This window comes from Salvelinus sp. IW2-2015, linkage group LG34 (genome assembly GCF_002910315.2).
Source record: "Salvelinus sp. IW2-2015 linkage group LG34, ASM291031v2, whole genome shotgun sequence".
Taxonomy (NCBI): Eukaryota; Metazoa; Chordata; class Actinopteri; order Salmoniformes; family Salmonidae; genus Salvelinus; species Salvelinus sp. IW2-2015.
In genome coordinates, this window is record NC_036873.1 from 8,661,442 (window position 1) to 8,681,327 (window position 19,886).

General features: G+C 47.5%; 1 protein-coding gene across 1 annotated transcript in view; it reads right to left on the minus strand.

Moving 5' to 3' along the window:
- Positions 1 to 19,886, minus strand: part of LOC111958343 (calcium-binding protein 4) — a 33,161-nt gene that overhangs the window by 9,427 nt on the left and 3,848 nt on the right. The window contains exons 2-3 of the mRNA XM_070437170.1: positions 9,030 to 9,080; positions 8,750 to 8,912 (exon numbers count right to left, since the gene is read on the minus strand). Coding sequence (XP_070293271.1) covers positions 8,750 to 8,912; positions 9,030 to 9,079 — 213 coding nt within the window. The 5' untranslated portion in view covers position 9,080. The remainder of the gene's footprint in view (positions 1 to 8,749; positions 8,913 to 9,029; positions 9,081 to 19,886) is intronic.

Genomic DNA, 19,886 nt, shown 5'->3' on the forward strand with positions numbered 1-19,886 from the left:
CTTTGCTGCCTCAGGATCCTGACGACTAGCCTTAATATTAAGAACCATGAATTCTGCTCTGTATCAGAGAATTCTACAGGAGAAGTCAGACCATCCGTCTGTGAGCTGAAGCTAAGCGGTCATGAGCCAAATAATGGTCCAAAGCACAATTTGAAATTGCTGAAATAGCAACAAATCTGAAATTTTGGAAAAGGACCCAGTCAAAGTCCAACCTAATCCAAGATTGAAATGTTGTAGCAAGACTTTGAAACGAGAAGTTCATGCTAAAACCCACAAATGTCGTTGATTAAAGCAGTTCTCATGGAAGAGTAGGCCAAAATCCTCCACTTGACGCGAAGTCTGAATCAACAACAAACAGGAAGTGTTGTCTGGAGTCATTGCAAGCTAAAGGGACATAAACAGTTATTGAGTTAAAGGGGGCAATTACTTTGTTTCTCACAGGGCATTAGGTGTTCATAACTTTGTTTATAAATAATATGCATTGTTGTGTTATTTTCACTCAGGTCCCTTTATCTCATATTTGGTTTTGGTTGAAGAGCTGATGACATTCAGTAATTAAAAAATAATGCAAAAGTAAGAAAATTACAAGGGGGAAATACTTTTTCACAGCCACTGTCACATGCCTTATGAAAGTATTCAGACCCCATGGGTCTTCACATTTTGTTACATTACAGCCTTATCTAAAAAAAATTTTTTTAAACACTCAGCAATTCTACTCACAATAACCCATAAGACAACATGAAACAGATTTTTTTTTAAGGAAAGAAATTATAAAAATAAAAAACAGAAAATACTTATATACATAAGTATTCAGACCCTTTTCCTATGAGACTCAAAATTGAAGCTAGCGGTGCATCCTGTTTCCACTGGATATCCTTGAGAGTTTTTTACAACTTTGATTGGAGTCCCACCTGTGTAAATTCATTGATTGGACATGATTTGAAAGGCCACACAGCTGTCTATATAAGTCCCACAGTTACAGCATTTCAGAGGTTAAAAACCAAGCCATTTGAAGCAAGGAATTGTTCCGTAGAGGGCCGAACAGATTTGCCAAGGCACAGATCTGGGGAAGGGTACCAAAACATTTCTGCAGCATTGAAGATCCCCAAGAAGAAGTTTGGAACAACCAAGACTCTCCTAAGCTGTCTGCCCGCCAAACTGAGCAATCGGAGAAGGGCCTTATGAGGAGTTTCTAAGAACTCTAGTAGATTCCCTGAGATGGGTGAGAACTTCCAGAAGTCAACCTCTCTTGCAGCACTCTACCAATTCAGCCTTATGGTAGAGTTCCCACTAAAAGCCATTCTAACAGTAAAAGCACATGACACCCCTTGGAGTTTGCCAAAAGCACCTAAAGAATCGCCAGACCATGAGAAACAAGATTCTCTGGTCTGATGAAACTAACATTAACTCTTTAGCCCTGATGCCAAGCGTCACATCTGGAGGAACATTGGAACCATCCCCAAACGTGTAAGCATGGTCGGTGGCAGCATCATTGCAGGGGTATGTTTTCAGCAGGACTGTGAGGACTAGTCCAGGATCGAGGAAAAGATTGAAATTGCGCAAAGTACAGAGAGATCCTTGATGAAAAACCTGCTCCAGAGCGCTCAGGAACCTCAGAGCGGGGCGAAAGGTCTCACCTTCCAACAGGACAACGACCCTAAGCACACAGGCCAGACAAACACGTAGGAGTGGCGTCGGGACAAGTCTCTGAATTTCTTGAAGTGGCCCCAGCCCAGAAGCCCGCGACTTGAACCCGTTTCTAACAGCCTGACTGAGAGACTGAAATAACGTGCAGCAAACACTCCCCATCCAACCGATCAGAGCTGAAGGATCTGTAGAGAAGAATGGAGAAAACTCCCAAATGCAGCGTGTGCCAACGTTCAGTAGCCGTCATCCCAAGAAGAACTTTGATGCCTGTAATCTCTGCCAAAGGTTCTTAACAAAAGTTACTGAGTAAAGGGTCTCAAACTTATGTAAATGTGTTATTTAAGTTTTTTTTTTTTAAATGAGCAAAAATTACTCCAAACTGTTTTGCTTTGTCATTGTGGGGTATTGTGTCTACTGTAGATTGATGAGGATTTTTTATATATAACATTTTAGAATGGAGCTGAATGTAACAAAATGTGATGAAAAATATTGGCTCTGAATACCTTTCTTTAAAGGCACTGTATATATACAGGTGGGGAGAACAAGTATCTTGATACCACTGCCATTTTTGCAGGTTTTACCTACTTACAAAGCATGTAAGTCTGTCATTTTATCATAGGGTACACTTCAACTATGAGAGACGGAATCTAAAACAAAAATCCAGAAAAATCACATTGTATATTTTAAGTAATTAATTTGCATTTTATTGCATGACATAAAGTTATTTGACACATCAGAAAAGCAGTAACTTATATTGGTACGAAACCTTTTTGCAATATCAGAGGATCATACGTTTCCTGTAGTCATTGACAGGTTGCACACACTGCACAGGGATTTTGGCCCACTCCTCCCACAGATCTTCTCAGATCCTTTTTCAGTTTCGGGGCTGTCGCGGCAATACGGACTTTCAGCTCCCTCCAACAGATTTTCTATTGGCGTTCAGGTCTGGAGACTGCTTAGGCCACTCCAGGACCTTGAGATGCTTCTTACGAGCCACTCCTTAGTTGCCATGGCTGTGTGCTTCGTGTCTTTGTCATTCTGGAAGACCCAGCCACGACCCATCGTCAATGCTCTTACGAGGGAAGGAGGTTGTTGGCAGATCTCCGCGATACATGGCCCCATTCCATCCTCCCCTCAATACGGTTCTGGCAGTCTTCCTGTCCCCTTTGCAGAAAGCCTCCCAAAGAATGATGTTTCCACCTCCATGCTTCACGTGGGATTGTGTTTCTGGGGTTGTACTCATCCTTCTTCTCCTCCAAACACGGCGAGTGGAGTAGACCAAAAAGCTCTATTTTATGTCTCATCAGACACACATGACCTTCTCCCATTCCTCCTTCTGGATCATCCAGATGGTCATTGGCAAACATTTCAGACAGGCCTGGACATGCACTGGCTTAAGCAGGGGACCCTTGCGTTATGCGCTGCAGATTTATCCATGACGGCGTAGTGTGTTACTAATGTTTTCTTTGAGACTGTGGGGTCCCCAACTCTCTTCAGTCATGGACCAGGTCCTGCCGTGTAGTTCTGGGCTGATCCCCTCACCTTCCTCATGATATTGATGGTGCCCCACGAGGTGAAATCTTGCATGGAGCCCCAGGACGAGGTGATGACCGTTCATCTTGAACTTCTTCCATTTTCTAAAATGCGCAACAGTTTTGTCTTCTCACCAAGCTTGCTTGCCTATTTCCTGTAGCACCATCCCAGCCTGTGGCGTTCTACAAATGTTATCCCTATGTCCTTACACAGCTCTCTGGTCTTGGCCATTGTTGGAAGGTTGGAATCTGTTGATTGATTGTTGACAAGGTGTCTTTTATACAGGGTAACGAGTTCAAACAGGGTGCAGTTAATTACAGGTAATGAGTGAGAACAGGAGGGCTTCTTAAAGAAAAACTAAACAGGTCTGTGAAGCCGGAAGCTTACTGGTGGTAGGTGATCAAATATTATGTCATGCAATAAAATGCAAATTAATTATTTAAAAATCATACAATTGATTTCTGATTTGTGTTTTAGATTCCGTCCTCACAGTGAAGTGTACCTATGATAAAAACTACAACCCTTACATGCTTGTAAGTAGGAAAACCTGCAAAATCGTCAGTTATCAAATACTTGTTCTCCCCACTGATATATATATAATTATAGTATATATATATATATATAATATATATATAAATATATATAATTATATTTATATATATATAATATAATATATATATATATATACACTACGTTCAAAGTTTGTGTGACTTATTAAATGTCCTTGTTTTTGAAAGAAAATGGTTTGCGTTCATTTAAAAATACATTAAATTTGATCAGAAATACATGTAGACATTGTTAACTGTTGTAAAAAGACTTTTGTAGCTGGGAAACGGCTTACTTTTTAATGGAATATCTACAGAGGCCCATTATCAGCAACCATCACTACTTGTGTTCCAATGGCACGTTTGTTAGCTTAATCCAAGTTTATCATTTTAAAAGGCTAATTGATCATTAGAAACCCTTTTGCAATTATGTTTACCACAGCTGAAAAAACTGTTTCCTGATTAAAGAAGCAATTAAACTGGCCTTCTTTAGACTAGTTGAGTATCTGGCGCGATCAGCATTTGTGGATTACGGGCTCAAAATGGCTAGAAACCAAAACACTTTCTTCTGAAACTCATCAGTCTATTCTTGTTCTGAGAAATGAAGGCTATTCCATGCGTTACATTCGCCAAGAAACTGAAGATTCTCGTACAACGCTGTTACTACTTCCTTTCACAGAACAGAGGAAAACTGTCTCTAACCAGAATAGAAAGAGGATGGGAGCCTCAGTGCACAACTGAGCAAGAGGACAAGTACAATTAGAGTGTCTATTTGAGAAACAGACGCCTCACAAGTCCTCAACTGGCAGCTTCATTAAAACAGTACCCGCAAAACACCAGTTCTCAACGTCAATAGCGAAGAGCGACTTCGGGTTGCTGGCCTTTTTGGCAGAGTTCCTCTGTCCAATGTCTGTTTCTTTGCCTCACTTAATCTTTTCTTTTTATTGGCCAGTCTGAGATATGGATTTTCTTTGCAACTCTGCCTAGAAGGTCCAGCATCCGGAGTCGCCTCTTGCATGTTGACGTTGAGCTTGAGCCGTGTTTTGCGGGTACTATTTAATGAAGCTGCCAGTTGAGGACTTGAGGCCAGGCAAAGCTCAGAGCACAGTGACATTTCACAGTACTCAGAACACTAGGAGGAGAAACATGCTAAAGTCAATGAATCTTACTGGACTCACAGATAGGCCTGTAGGCTGGATAGAAAACAACTGCATGCTAGACAGTGAGCGGATCCCACTGGAATGCAGACGGTATTATTGAGTAGAAAAATAGATACTGTGCTTCATGTCTTTCTATTTTGTTACAGTGACACAGGCTAGAAATGACAAGATACTAGTAAAGCTCAACTCCCTTAGCATAAATAGGCTATTGTAGATCCAGTATTGTAGATCCAGTTTAGAAAACGTAAGATACTTATAACATTGAATTCTTCTTCCAKATAGACAGGCCCCACAGGCTAGTGGAAACAGAATGACATATAGCATACAAACAACACTGCATTTTGGTAGCACAAAGATATGCCCAAAGGCTAAGCTGCATTGCAGTAAAATACKGATCAACCTGGTCTCAGAGCATTTCGTATTATTCTGTATGTAAATCCGAGATACTCAATTTAGTATGATAACTCTGTTACGTTTCGTATGGCATGTATTCATTTGTGGATGTCAATCACCCACTTCGTATGGCATGAATCACTATTTGTATTGAATGTTATGAAATTGCAAATCATACAATATGTCTAGGAATTTGCCAAAGCATAATATGTTACGAATTTGCTGAACATATGATATGTTATGAATTCTAGCTAGGTTGCTAACATTAGCTAGCTGGGTAATGTTTGGTAGGCTAGCGGTTAGGGTTGAGGGTTAGGGTTAAGGTTAAGTTTAGGAGTTAGGTTAAAGGGTTAGAGGAYCTAAAAAGTAGTAGGTAGTTGAAAAGTTGCTAATTAGCTAAAATGCTAAAGTTGTCGGTGATGAGATTCGAAATCGCAACATTTGGCTTGCTAGACGTTCATGTTACACGCCCACCCATCCGCCCAAGTTCAGTTTTTGCCTTAAGCAACCATCTCTGTTATGTAACCATACCAAATGTAACATATACTAGTGTCSGAGTCCCGGATTTACMTTTACTATGTTACYTCTAGTCTATGAGATCAGGCTGTACAGATAGCTCAATAGATACATACCAACTACCCCCTCTGCACCTCTCTAGCATACGAAACATGTTAGCCACATTTAAGTATGCTGTCATACATATCAATGGCGTACYTGAGTGGCACATTTCAGCAAGGACAATTGTACAAACAGCTAGCGACTCTGCCGCCCTATAAAAAATCCTCGCTACATTAAGTGTGCTGGCATAGCCTACAGATAAATGTGCACAATGGACATTACAGTAAGGATGARGCTATAAAGTGGGATACGAGCGTTACAAAACACAGGAGGCTAAGGAAACATGCTACAGTACACATGTGAACCACATTTCGGCAGACGTATCGGGGTCAAGCTGAATGTATGCAGGGTCGTGCTAAAGGTCAGCAGCAGACACAAACACAACGCATTCACAGGACTCCCTTGGGAAAGAGGTCCTCTGACCTTAATGATACTTCCTGGTTAAGGTTAAATTGAAAAATGAACTCAGGCCAAAAGGATGTTTCTCATCTCGGCTACTGTTAAGGTCACTCTACAAATGTAAAGGACCTGCACTGCACACTCTCCAAAATTCTACTTTGATGACATACTTAGGTAGAAGCCTAGTCTTTGAACACCCCCTGTTACTATGCATCATTTGTTGTTTACATTGGATGCCATCTTTGTTTTTATTTCTAAAGATTATTCATGATAAAACAACAACTAGCCAATGTGAAATCAATTAATACCCTATCAAAATGGTCAGGGATCGTAAAAGCGATACGGTATCCAATGGCGTAGAGACACGCTATGTGCTCCTGTGCTCACTGTAGTGATTCTGACGCACAGTGTACGCGCGTCGGACACAGGGACATATTTTCGAAGGCGAGGTCAACACACATTCATTTGATGTCTTCATCCGGAGACGATTAGACAGTGTGCCAAAGTCAAGTCTCCAATCAACAGTCAACACACAGACCCATTTTAACAGTTCATTCCCATCTGTTTGATTTCACATGGGGCGGCGGAGCAAAGTGTTTTATAACCGTTCGACATACGAACAGACAAAGAAGACACATGGACGGTCAGTGTAGACACATGCAGAACGGGTACGCAGATATTCATCTTGGTATCTGTCTGTTTGTCTGTCTCMCTCTGTTCTCATTATGGCTAARGAAGGATGACAGTGAGCCTTGCGAARGGCGTTATTAATACTCGAGTCGAGGCAGGGATTAGAATGCTATGGGGTGGAGTAACCTCTTCCCACTGTGTGTGTCCAAGCACAGAAAAAACAAATACTCTATGGCAATGTCACTGCAAGGGCAGAGTGTGCCAAGGAAGGGTCGTGGTAGAGATACGGCTGCTAGCTGTGAAAAGTGGGTTGTGGGTAGCCTGGATGTCAATCTGTTTGTGCTTTATCGAAGTGCTCCTCGTGCTTTGTGATCGTCACGTCTGGTTTTCTATGAACGATTTCCCACCAGAACACACACACTCTATGCGCTCCAAGTTTCAAGTTGTATTAGTCGTGTGTACAGGATACACATGGTACACAGCATCCAACAAAAGGATTACTTACAGGCTCCTTCTTTACAATGGAACAACAATAAGAGGTAATAAAATATAAAAATACCAACATAAAGTAAATGGCTCAGTAGCATCAGTATAATACAGAAAGGCACAATTTATAGTCCAATGTTTACACTTGTTTTGGGAAAAGGGGTGATTGGAGGAAAAGTGTTTCAATTGTGCAGTATTTAGAAATCATAATAAGAGTCAGTTTGATGTGTGTGTAGCGTGTGTGTGTGCTTGTGTATGTGTGTGTGTGTGCGCGTGCGTGCGTGTGTGTGTGAAAGAGTGTATATCTGTGTAGGTGAGTGAGGGAGTGGAGGGCGTGGAGAGTCAGTGCAGGTGGTCAGTCCAGTTCAAGTGTTCAGCAGTCTGATGGTTTGTAGATAGAAACTGTCCCTGAGCCTGTTGGTATCAGACCTCATGCTCCGTTTGCCCAATGGGAGTGAACAGCTCGTGGCTGCGGGCCTTCCTTAGGTACCGTTTCGAGTAGATATCCTGGATGGTCGGYAGCACGGTCCCWGTGATGCACTGGGCCYTCTTCACCACCTGCTGGAGGGCCTTGCGGTCATGGGCGGAGAAATTGTCATACCAGGCTATGATGCAACGGGTCAGGACGCTCTCAATGGTGCAGCAGTAATATTTGGAGAGGTCCCGGGGCGGCATGCCGAATTTCTTCAGCCGCCGTAGGAAATAGAGACGCTACTGCGCCCTCTTGACGAGCGATAGTGTTGTTGGTCTTATGTCAAGTCCTTGGTGATGTGGACACCTGCTGACTCTCTCTACTGCAGTCCCGTTGATGTGGATCTGGTACCTGAAGTCAACAATCAACTCCTTAATTTTAATGACGTTGAGGGAGAGGTTGTTGTCCTGGCACCACAATGCCAGTTCACTTACCTTCTCCCTATAGGCTGACTCGTCGTTGTTGGTTATCAGGCCTAGAACCGTAGTGTCGTCAGCAAACTTGATGATGGAGTTGGTTTCGTGCAAAGCCACGCAGTCGTGGGTGAACAGGGAGTACAGCAGAGGGCTGAGGACCCCTATATTAAGAGTCAGTATGGAGTAGTGGTTGTTGCCAATCCTCTGATATAGAGTTGTCAGCTTAGGGCGAAGGGGAATTGAGGTGCGAGAAATATGGTTGTTGTTCATTTTCAGTTGGTTTATGGATCTGTGTCCAGGTTGCATTGCATCAAAAGTGTAAATCCACCCCAGCTTTTCTGTCAAACGTCTAAACGTTCGATCCTGGATCATAACTCACTGTGCAACTGATTTGGCACGCGAGAGAGGCAGGAGGTGACAGAGGTATAAAAAGGCGACAGTGTTACTGACCTGTCCAAAGAGAGTGTTGAGGTAGGACAGGTAGACGGCTGCTACAGAGCCCTGGCTGTGGCTCCTGCCACTCTTGGAGCTGTTGCTATTTTCTCCTGACTTGGGCTGGCGGAGCCCGGAGCGCCCAGGCGTCCCCTGTGCCGGGGGGGTGTTTGACGACGTGCTGTTAGGGGACGGAGAGAAAGAGAATAGGACAAAAGGGTCTGACTTCCTCTTTGTCAACATTATCATCTTTGCCATTGTGTCATCACCGTTATCTTTGCGGGTGGGTCTCACTTACCTTGATCTGGGTGAGGGCGCTCCTCCCTTTTTTGTCCCTTTCTGAGACATGCTGAGGGAGAGAGAGAGAGAATTGTAACAACTGCTGATGTCAGGAGGGCTTTATGAATATACATTTGATTGATTTATTGAGAAGAGAAAGAAAGAAAGAAAGAAAGAAAGAAAGAAAGAAAGAAAGAAAGAAAGAAAGAAAGAAAGAAAGAAAGAAAGAAAGAAAGAAGAAAATAATATAATTCTTTAACCAGGCCTTCGCCAGGGTTGTAATCAGAGCCCTGCACTTCAATATTTACATCAACGAATTGACCACTATTCTAGAAAAATCTTTAGCCCTTGGTGTTAGTCTCCACAATTCAGAGGTTAAATGCCAGACCTGTGCCTGCTGTCACCCACAGCACAATATCTACAGCAGAGCCTAGACCTGCTAGAGCAGTACTGACAGAACTGGCCCCTGGCAGTAAACCGTAAAAAGACAAAAATAATAATTTAACAGAGAAGATGCATATCTCAGGGAATTAGACCAATGTTCTCAATTGGTACAAAATATATAGAGTACTGCACACACTACAATTACTTAGGTTTAAAAAATAAGCTCAACTGGACACCTTAATGATGCAGAGAGAGAAAGCATGCAGGGCTGAATTCACAAACCTGTTCTACTAACACACTGAAGCCTCAGGACCAGAACATCCAATCAATCAGAATAAACCAAATTACAACACAGTCAAAACTACTTTACTTACCGGGAAACACAAGCACAAAGAAAAATGAACTGCTATCTGGCCCTAAATCGACAGTACACCGTGGCAAACTATTTGACCATGGTTATTGATCAAAACCTTAGAAAAACATTCACAAAGTACAGTCTCAATGAGCGCATTGAGTTGCACACAGTGGTTGCACACTGCAATGTGTGGATCGAACGTACAGCAGAACCTAAGACAGAGCTGATTTTAACCCTTGATTATTGTTGTTACTGTTGTCCCATTGACAATATTGATTATTATTATTTAAATGATGTTACTTTTGCAAATCTCCAAAGTAAGCTTTGGCAATATGTACATTGTTACGTCATGCCGCCCAACAACAAAAAATGCTAATTTAATATAGAGAGAGAGAGAGAAGAGAGAGAGAGAGAGAGAGAGGAGAGAGAGCAGAGAGAGAGAGAGAGAGAGAGAGAGAGAGAGAGAGAGGAGAGAGAGAGAGAGAGAGAGCAGAGAGAGAGAGAGGGAGAGAGAGAGAGAGAGAGGAGAGAGAGAGAGAGAGAGAGAGAGAGATGAGAGAGAGAGAGAGAGAGAGAGAAACCAAGGAGGGCCTACAGCAGCACTAGATCTTCTGCACAGATTCTGTCAGACCTGGGCCCTGACAGTAAATCTCAGTAAGACCAAATTAATGGGTTCTTCAAAAAAGGTCCAAGTCACCAGGCACCACAAATTCCATCTAGACACCGTTGCCCCTAGAGCACACAAAAACTATACATACCTCGGCCTAACATCAGCACCACAGGTTAACTTCCAAACAGCTGTGAACGATCTGAAGAGACAAGGCAAGAAGGGCCTTCTATGCCTATCAAAAGGAACATAAATTTCACAATACCAATTAGGATCTGGCTAAAATACTTGAATCAGTCATAGAGCCATTGCCCTTTTATGGTTGTGAGGTCTGGGGTCCGCTCACTCAACCAATGATTTCACAAAAATGGGAAACACCAAATTGAGATCTGCAGTGCAGAAATTCTGCAAATAAATATCTCGTGTACAACGTGAACACCAAATTAATGCCATGCAGAGCAAATTAGGGATCACCCTCACTAATTATTCCAAATCCAGAAAGAGCTGTTTTAAATTCTACAACACAACCTAAAAGGAAGCGATTCCAAACACCTTCATCAATACAAAGCCAATCACTACGAGAGTATGAACCTGACAAGAGTCCCTAAGCCAAGCTTTGGTCTAGGGTCTGTTCATCCAAACACGAACACATCTACCCAGAGCCCCAGGACAACTAGCACAATTAGACCCCCCAAATTCATGAGAAAACTACAAGATTTATTATCTCTGCTCCACCATCCCTTCTGTGCACAAGATTAAACTCAAAAAACTAGCAGCAATCTAGAACTGCCATTTTGGCCCCTAAACAGAGAGTAGTCCTACATTGGCAGTAATATTTCTTGACTCTCTGTGACTTCTGTACCTAATACTTAACGTCGTACAATCTTCTTGCCTATGTACATCGCTTATTCTCTCTTATTGTCTCTGAGCTATCAGTCTTTCTGCCTATTTGCAAGTTCAAAGCGCCTCCTGCCTGCTAGGTTCCAAGACATTTCGTGCTTCACTGAGATAACAGATGTCGTACTTGTGCCACATCTTGCCTCCAAATCATGAGGTGGTGAAACTGACTGCTCGCCTCCTCTCCCTCCTCAACCTCCTGCGCCCTCACTGTATTGACCATATCTTACGATAGAGTACATAATTTATCTCCTCAGATTATCAATAACAGATCCACAAGAGAATTTCGAACGCAAATCATTTTTTATTGTGATAATAACTCGACGGTAACAATGGGTTACCATACTAATGGGTTGATATGCCAAAAATTCCACAGTGGTGCCATCGCCTATATGGGATTTTTGGTCAAAAGCTTAGACAGATTTCTGTTCGTTAAATCCCATCTGTTGACCCACAAGAAAAGGGCAACCCAGTGAAGAACAATCACTTCTGACTGGCTAAATCCACCACTCCAACTACATCCACCGCGAGGTTTTACTTTCTTATGATTGTTTTTTTTGCTTATTAGCTTGTGTGCTTTTACCATTTCTGTGGCCACTTGTTACATTAAACACTGCTATTATATGACTTTTAGATATGACATCTCTGTCACATGTCCTCTTATTGTTTTGAATATAGGGCTGGGTCTGTATGGTGCCTGACTCAAGTTGTTGTGCTTGTTCGGCACCTATGTTTGGAGCACTGGTAACTTTGTATTTGGTTTTTTCTTCTGATGTTTTTGAGCTTATCACTTCCTTTGTAATACTATTGGTCAAAATCTAGTTCCATACGGTGTACCCTTCAGCTCTTGCGATTTTGAGGGCACAATGATAGCAGTTTCATTACTTATACTTTGTTTGTCTCTGTGTTCTCATGCCACATAGAGGCCTCCCTTGGATAATTGAGATTGACTTGAGAGAGAGATGAGAGAGAAGAGAGAGGTATATGTTATGAGGGGAGAACTTTGGTGTTGAAGAATTGGGTTTTTATTAGCTGAGGGATGGTATGGATGTTGCTAGGTCCTGAGAGGAGCTATGCAGTATGTGAAAGGTAGAACAGGTTGTGATGAAGTTATCGGCGACCTGCTGCTTCTCTGACTCTGCATCAATTACAGAATACAGTTGATAGCGACCGCCACTACAAACTACCTCCACTAGAGGCCCACGACGTCTCCTACTACCTTCACTACTCAGTGATTGTACACTTACCGAATGTCTACCCCACTAGCCAGCCACGACCCACACTACTTCCCACGTACCAACTACCCCACTTACCACTACCACCACGACCCATACTACCTTGCAACTACCGTATCGACACTGCGCCACTATGCCCACTAACCTAACGGACCCTACTTCTGCGTAATCCACCGACCTAAACTATCATCTTGTTACACCTATTAATTTCCAGCGTATATTCGTTCACTACCTCGGTTTGCCATAGACCCCAACTACAAGCCGGGGTTCTCCACCGAACCAGCAACTACAATCTCACCCCATCCACGACCTAAAACTACCGCGTCTCACGCTAGCGCCACTACAACTATCCCGCTCCACCGATGCCCAGACTACCGTCAACTAACCGTGTATAAATTAATCGTGGTCGCACTACTCAGGTGCCCACGAGTAGCACCAACTAACACCAACTACCGCCAACTAGCACTCCGTCTGTTCTCTGAGTTAGTCGCACTAGCACCGACAACCTTAACCCACTACCCAGGGCAGTCGTTTTCCACGACCCAAATTACCTCCATCGAACCAACAACTACCTCCACTACCAAAAACTACCAGTCTCCACGACCAAAATCTCATCCTCCACTTTATACCGTAACTACCTTCCACGACGCATGCAACTCCTCCAAAACCCAACTACCTCCACTAGCCCACTACCCGACTACCACCAGACCAACACCACCCACGTACCACATACCCCACGACCCAATACCGGCCAACTACCCGAAAGACTACCACTACCCCCACCGACCAAGACTACCTGCCACTGAGCCCACTGGGGGACCGCAACACCGGCCACAACCCAACTAGCCCAACTAGCCTAACTACCCCACGACCCAACTACCCGCCACGAACTCGCAGCACTACGCCGCCACGAACCGCAACTACCCGCCACTACCGAACATACCGTGCGCCAACGACCCAACTATCCCACGACCCAACTATAACCCCCACACCCAACTACCTCCACGACCCACTACCTCACGGACCCAACTACCCCACGACCCAATTACCCCCGACCCCACTAACCCCAACTACCTCCACTACCAACTACCCCACTACCCGGACCCAGAAGCCCAACTAACCGCCACGACCCAACTACCCCACTACACTACCCCAGCAATACAAGACCACCACTAGCCCAACGACCCAACTACGCCCCACTTACCACTACCCCACTACCCAACTACCCCACTACAAACGGACCCCACTACCAACGTACACCCTAGCCCACGACCCACTACGTCCACGACGCCAACTAACCGCCAACGACCAACTACCTACCACTAGCTCCAACGACCCATGACTACCCACGACCACCTACCCGCAACACTAGCCCACGCGACCGCCAACTACACTCCACTACCAACTACCCTTACTAACTACCCCACTACCAACGCACCCCACTACCAACGACCCCACTAGCCCACGACCCACTACCTCCAGTCTACCAACTACCGGCCAACTACAACTAACCACACTAACCAACTACCACACACCAACTACCCCACTACCAACGACCCCATACCAACCTAACCCGCGCACTAGCCGCACGACCCCACTACCCACTACCCCATACGCAAATCGACCCCACTGCGACCTAACTACCCCACGACTCCAACTAACCAGCCACTACTCCCCAACTACCCGCACTACACGCCACGACCAACTACCGCGCGGCAGCAGGAGCGCTAGGACGTTAGTGCGACACGAGCGGTAATATTGTGGCCACACTCAACTACCCCACGACCACTACCGCCACTACTAACCTACCCTTCCGACCCACTACCCGCCTACGCCATTAGCCCTACTAACCAACTACCCCACGACCACAACTACCCCACTATCCAAACTACCCACGACCAAATCTACCCTCACTACCCAACCTTACCCTCCCCACGACCAAACTACCGCCCTAGCGCCCACTACCTTCACTCCGTATCCTACGAAACTACCCAGACTACCAAACTGAGCCCCACTAACCCCACTAAGCCCTCATACCTTCATATATGTCCAACTATTGCCAACCACCCAGCCATATACTCCACCGACCCAACGCTACCCCAGACCGCTTCTTCATCGACTCTATCGACCCTCTCCAACTTACCTCACGACCCATACTACTCCTCCATATATCACTCTCTAGTCTTCATGTCTGCTGCGCTTTGACCCCACGACCAATACTACCTCCACTGTACTTTCCTTACCGTTACATCCTATATCCGCTTCCGACGTACCCAAACTACCGTCCATGCTACCGCACAACTACCTACTACCCTCCGCTCCGATCCAACTCCCGCCTAGCCCACGACAGAGCTACCCACGTCCAACTACCTTCCGTCCGCCCCTCACTACCCTCCTTCCCAGCGATCAACATCACTAGCCCTATCCCTCCAAACTAACCCAGCGTCCAAAGAGTATGGGTTCTGTCCACCACTTAGGCCCACGGACCCAACATACCGCCACAACCCAACTACCGCTCACACTACAACTGACCTGCGATCGCCCAACACCTGTCGTTCAACGACCACTCGCGCCACGACCCCACTGACTTCTCCGCCACTAACAAACTAACCCACTAGCCCACTGACCGACTACCCACCGGCCACTCCCCTGCAACCACTTCCCCACGACCCCAACCTTGAAAGAGCTACCGCAACTACCTCAACCTTCCAGCCAAACTACCCAGGTGCACCCACGACCCAACTACCCACACCCAACTACCCCCAACTACCAACTTACCGCACGACCTGCAACTAACCCACGACCCAACTACCCACGACCCAACTCCCCACTACCAACTTACCCCATTGCCACGCCAACTACCACTATCCCCCTACACTTCAGGTGCCACTTGAGCTGCGCTACTACGCCAAGACTCCACGAGAGCTGAGACTACGAGACCAACACTACCCCGGCGACACATTTAACCCCCGCCCGACTTACACTACCACCACGACCAACTACCACACTACTAACCTACCGGAGTAACCACACGACACCAACTACCGGCCACGGACCCAACTGAGACGATCCTAACTACCGCAACTAGCGAGAGAGCCGAACTACCCCACGACCAACTACCCCATCGGCGCACAACTACCCAGCGGACCAACTACCCTATGACCAACTACCCCACTAAGCCCACGACCCACTACCCCTATCGGACCCAACTACCACCACTAGCCACGACCCAACTACCACACCTACCAGTACCCCACTACCAACTCCCAAACTACCGAACAAGACCCCACTACCACTACCCACTTAGCCCACGACCCAACTACCCCACGACCCATACTACCCCACTTACCTCAACTACCCCACTAGCCCAACGCGACCCACTACCCCAACTACCAACTACCACTAGCCCACGACCCAACTACCCACGACCCAACTACCCACACAACTAATCCCAGCTTAGCCCACGACCCAACTACCCACGACCACTACCCCACTTAAGCCACGACGCCCACTACCCAACTACCACCTACCCCACAAACCCAACTACCCCACTACCAAACTACCCACGACCAACTACCCCACTACAACTACCCCCACTAGCGCCACGACCCACTACCAACTACCCCACGACCCAACTACCCCACTACCAACTACCGCCACTACCCATCGACCCAACTAACCCACGACCCAACTAAGCCCACTACCAACTACCCCAGACCAAACTAACCCCCTAGCCGAACCTAACCCCACGACCAACCTACCCCACTAAGATCGCCAAACTATCCAACTACCCACGACCAAACTACCCCACTAGCCCACTACCAACTACCCCACGACGCCACTAACCCAACTACCAACTACCCACTAAACCCCTGATACCGAACTAACCTCCACGACCCAACACCAACTACCAAACTACCCCACTAGCCGCACGACCCACTAAACCCAACTACCCACTACCTTCACTCAACCCAACTAACCCCACTACCAACTAACCCCCACGACCCAAACTACCCCACTACCAACTTACCCCACTACCCACGACCCCAACTACCAAACTACCCCACGACCCAACTACTCAACTACCCAATCTACCCACTACCACCGACCCCAACTACCCCACGACCCAAACTACCCACTACCAATACCCCACGACCGCCGATTACCCACACCACTACAACTACCCCACGAACACCAACTACCCCCACTCCCAACTTACCCCACAACCAACTACCCCACCGACCCACTACCCCAACGAACCAATTACCCACGACCCCACTAACCATCTACCCCACGACCACAACTACTCCACTACCAACTAACCCCATACCCCACGACCCAACTACCCCACGACCAAAACTAACCCACGACCAACTACCCCACGACCCAACTACCCACGGACTCCAAACTACCCCACTATTACCACTACTCCACTAGCCCACGACCCCACTACCCAAACTACCAACTACCCTACAACCCAACTACCCCACTACGAAAACTACCCCACGACCCAACTACCCCACTACCAACTACCCCACTAGCCCACGACCCCACTGACCAACTAAACCCGCACGACCCAACTACCACCAACCTACCCAACTATCCCCACGACGCCAACTACCCACGAGCCCAAATACCCCCACTCCAATATACCCCACGACCCAACTACCCCCACGACCCAACTACCCACGAACCCAATTCCCACGACCACTACCAACTTACCCACGACCCAAACTACCCCACTACCACCTACCCACTACCCACGACCCAACTACCCACGCCCAACTACCCATAGTACCTACTACCCCAGCACCCAACTACCCCACGACCATTTTTACCCCACGACCCACTACCCCAACTACCCAACGACCCCCTACTACCCCACGACCAACCCCCACGACCCGCATTCCCCACGACCCACGACCCCATTACGCCCACGACCCCACTTACCCATCCACTACCAATACCCACTACCCACTAGCCCACTACCCCACACTACCAACTACCGCCCACACCCCACTACCCCAAACGACCCACTCCCCACTACCCAACTACCCACGACCCAACTACCCCCACTACCCAAACTACCCCACTACCACTACCCACGACCAATCCTGACCGCACGACCCAACCTTACCCCACGACCAACTACCCCACCTAGCCCACGACCCAACTACCCCACCGACCAACTCCCCACTAGCCTCACAGACCCCAACTACCAACTACCAACTACTCCCACAACCCAACTAACAACCACTACCAACTACCCCAACGGACCCAACTACCCCACCTACATACCAACTAACCCACTAGCACCACGACCCACTGACCAACTACCGCCACGACCACTAACCCCACTACCAACTACCCACTAACCCCACGACCCAATACCGGGCCACGACCCAACTACCCCACTACCCAACTACCCCCACACCCAAAACTACCTCCACTACCACTACCCACCCAACTACCCCACTACCCAACGCTATCCAACTACCCCACGGCCAACGAGCTCCCCACTGCTCCCACGCAACTACCGGGCCGACGACCCAACTACCCTAAACTCCATACTACCCATTGCACGATACGTAGAACCGCCTGCCACTAGACATGAAACCCCCGCCCAACCTACAACCTATGCGCGACCTAGCACACGTCCGGCCAGTGATTAGGCGCACCACCAGTGTTCTGCGCCAGGCTAAGGTCACCGCCACGACCCCATACCCAAACCTACCAACCCTACCTCATCAACCCACTAACCTGCACTACAACTACCGCGCACGAACTTATAGACCTTATCTACCAACCTACCCACTTACCCCAGCGACCCCAACTTGGATAAACTACCCACGGACCCAACAGGTCCACCACTTATGCCGTGTCTACCAACTACCTCGGCCCACACCCACACGAGCAAGGATCGTCGCCAACTCCCCACGACCCAACTACCCCAAATACTGCAACTACCAGACCTACTCTAGATTCTTCCGTCCCGTCCTCACGACGCACTTACTATCTCTGCAATAACGTCCACTCGACAACTACACCTCCTTCTAACCCAACTATACCACGGCCACAAACTACGCTCCGCCCAACCTTGCCCACTCCCAAACTACCCCGGCCGACCAATTTTACCCCACGGACCCACTTAACCAACTACGCCCAAGGGCACCCCAACACCCCACTACAACTACCCACTACAAAACCACTACTAGGACCTCAACTCCACCATCACCCCCACGACCAAACTACCCCACAGACCCTTCAACTACGCGCCCTACACAAGCCACAAACCGTCGTCACATACACCACTACCCGCGCCACCCGGCACCGAGACTAGCGCGCACAAGGCTCACTAGACCAATCAATCGACACCACTACCCAACTACCAACTCAACCTTCCAACCCAACACAATCTAGGGCCGTCACCTTCTCACCACGGACCCCACTACCCCCCTTACCAATACCCCTGCCCACGGCCATACCAACTACGCACGACCCAAACTACCCCAACTTACCAACTACCCCACGACCCACTACACACCCCAAATACCCCACCACTACCAACTAACCCGAGCGACCTCACATACCCACGACCCAACTACTCCATCGGACCAATTACCACCACGGACCCACTAACAACACCCCACACCCTAACTTATCCCCACTACGCAACTACCCACTACCCCACGACCCCACTACCTCCACGACCAAACTACCCCCGACCCAATACCCCACGACCCAACTACCCGCGACCAATACCCCACTACCAACTAACCACTAGGGCCCCACGATTGACCCCACTAACCCAACTACCACTACCGCTACAACCCTACCCACTACCAACTACCCCACGACTCCAACTACCCCACTAACCAAACAACCCCACTCGCCACGACCACTACCAACTACCTGTCCCGCCACACCCCAACTACCACTACCCCACGACCCAACTACCCCACGACCCCAAATACCGCCACTACCCAAATACTACCACGACCCAACTAGCCCACGGACCCAACTACCCCCAACAGACCAATTTACCCCACGACGCCCCACTACAACTACCTCCACGACCCAACTACCCAACTACCACCTAACCCTCACTACCCCACGCCCAACTACCCCACGACCCATAACCCCACTACGGACTACAACCAACGACCCCAACTGACCCACGACCCATTACTCCATCGACCCAACTACCCCAACTCCCAACGACCCACTACCTCCAACGACCCAACTCCGCCACACACCAATACCCCACGACCCAAACGGACCCATTACCCCACGACCACCACTACCCCACGTACCCCAACTACCCACTACCCCACTAGCCCACTACCACCACTACCAACTACCCCATCTACCCCACTACCCCATCGACCCACTACCCAC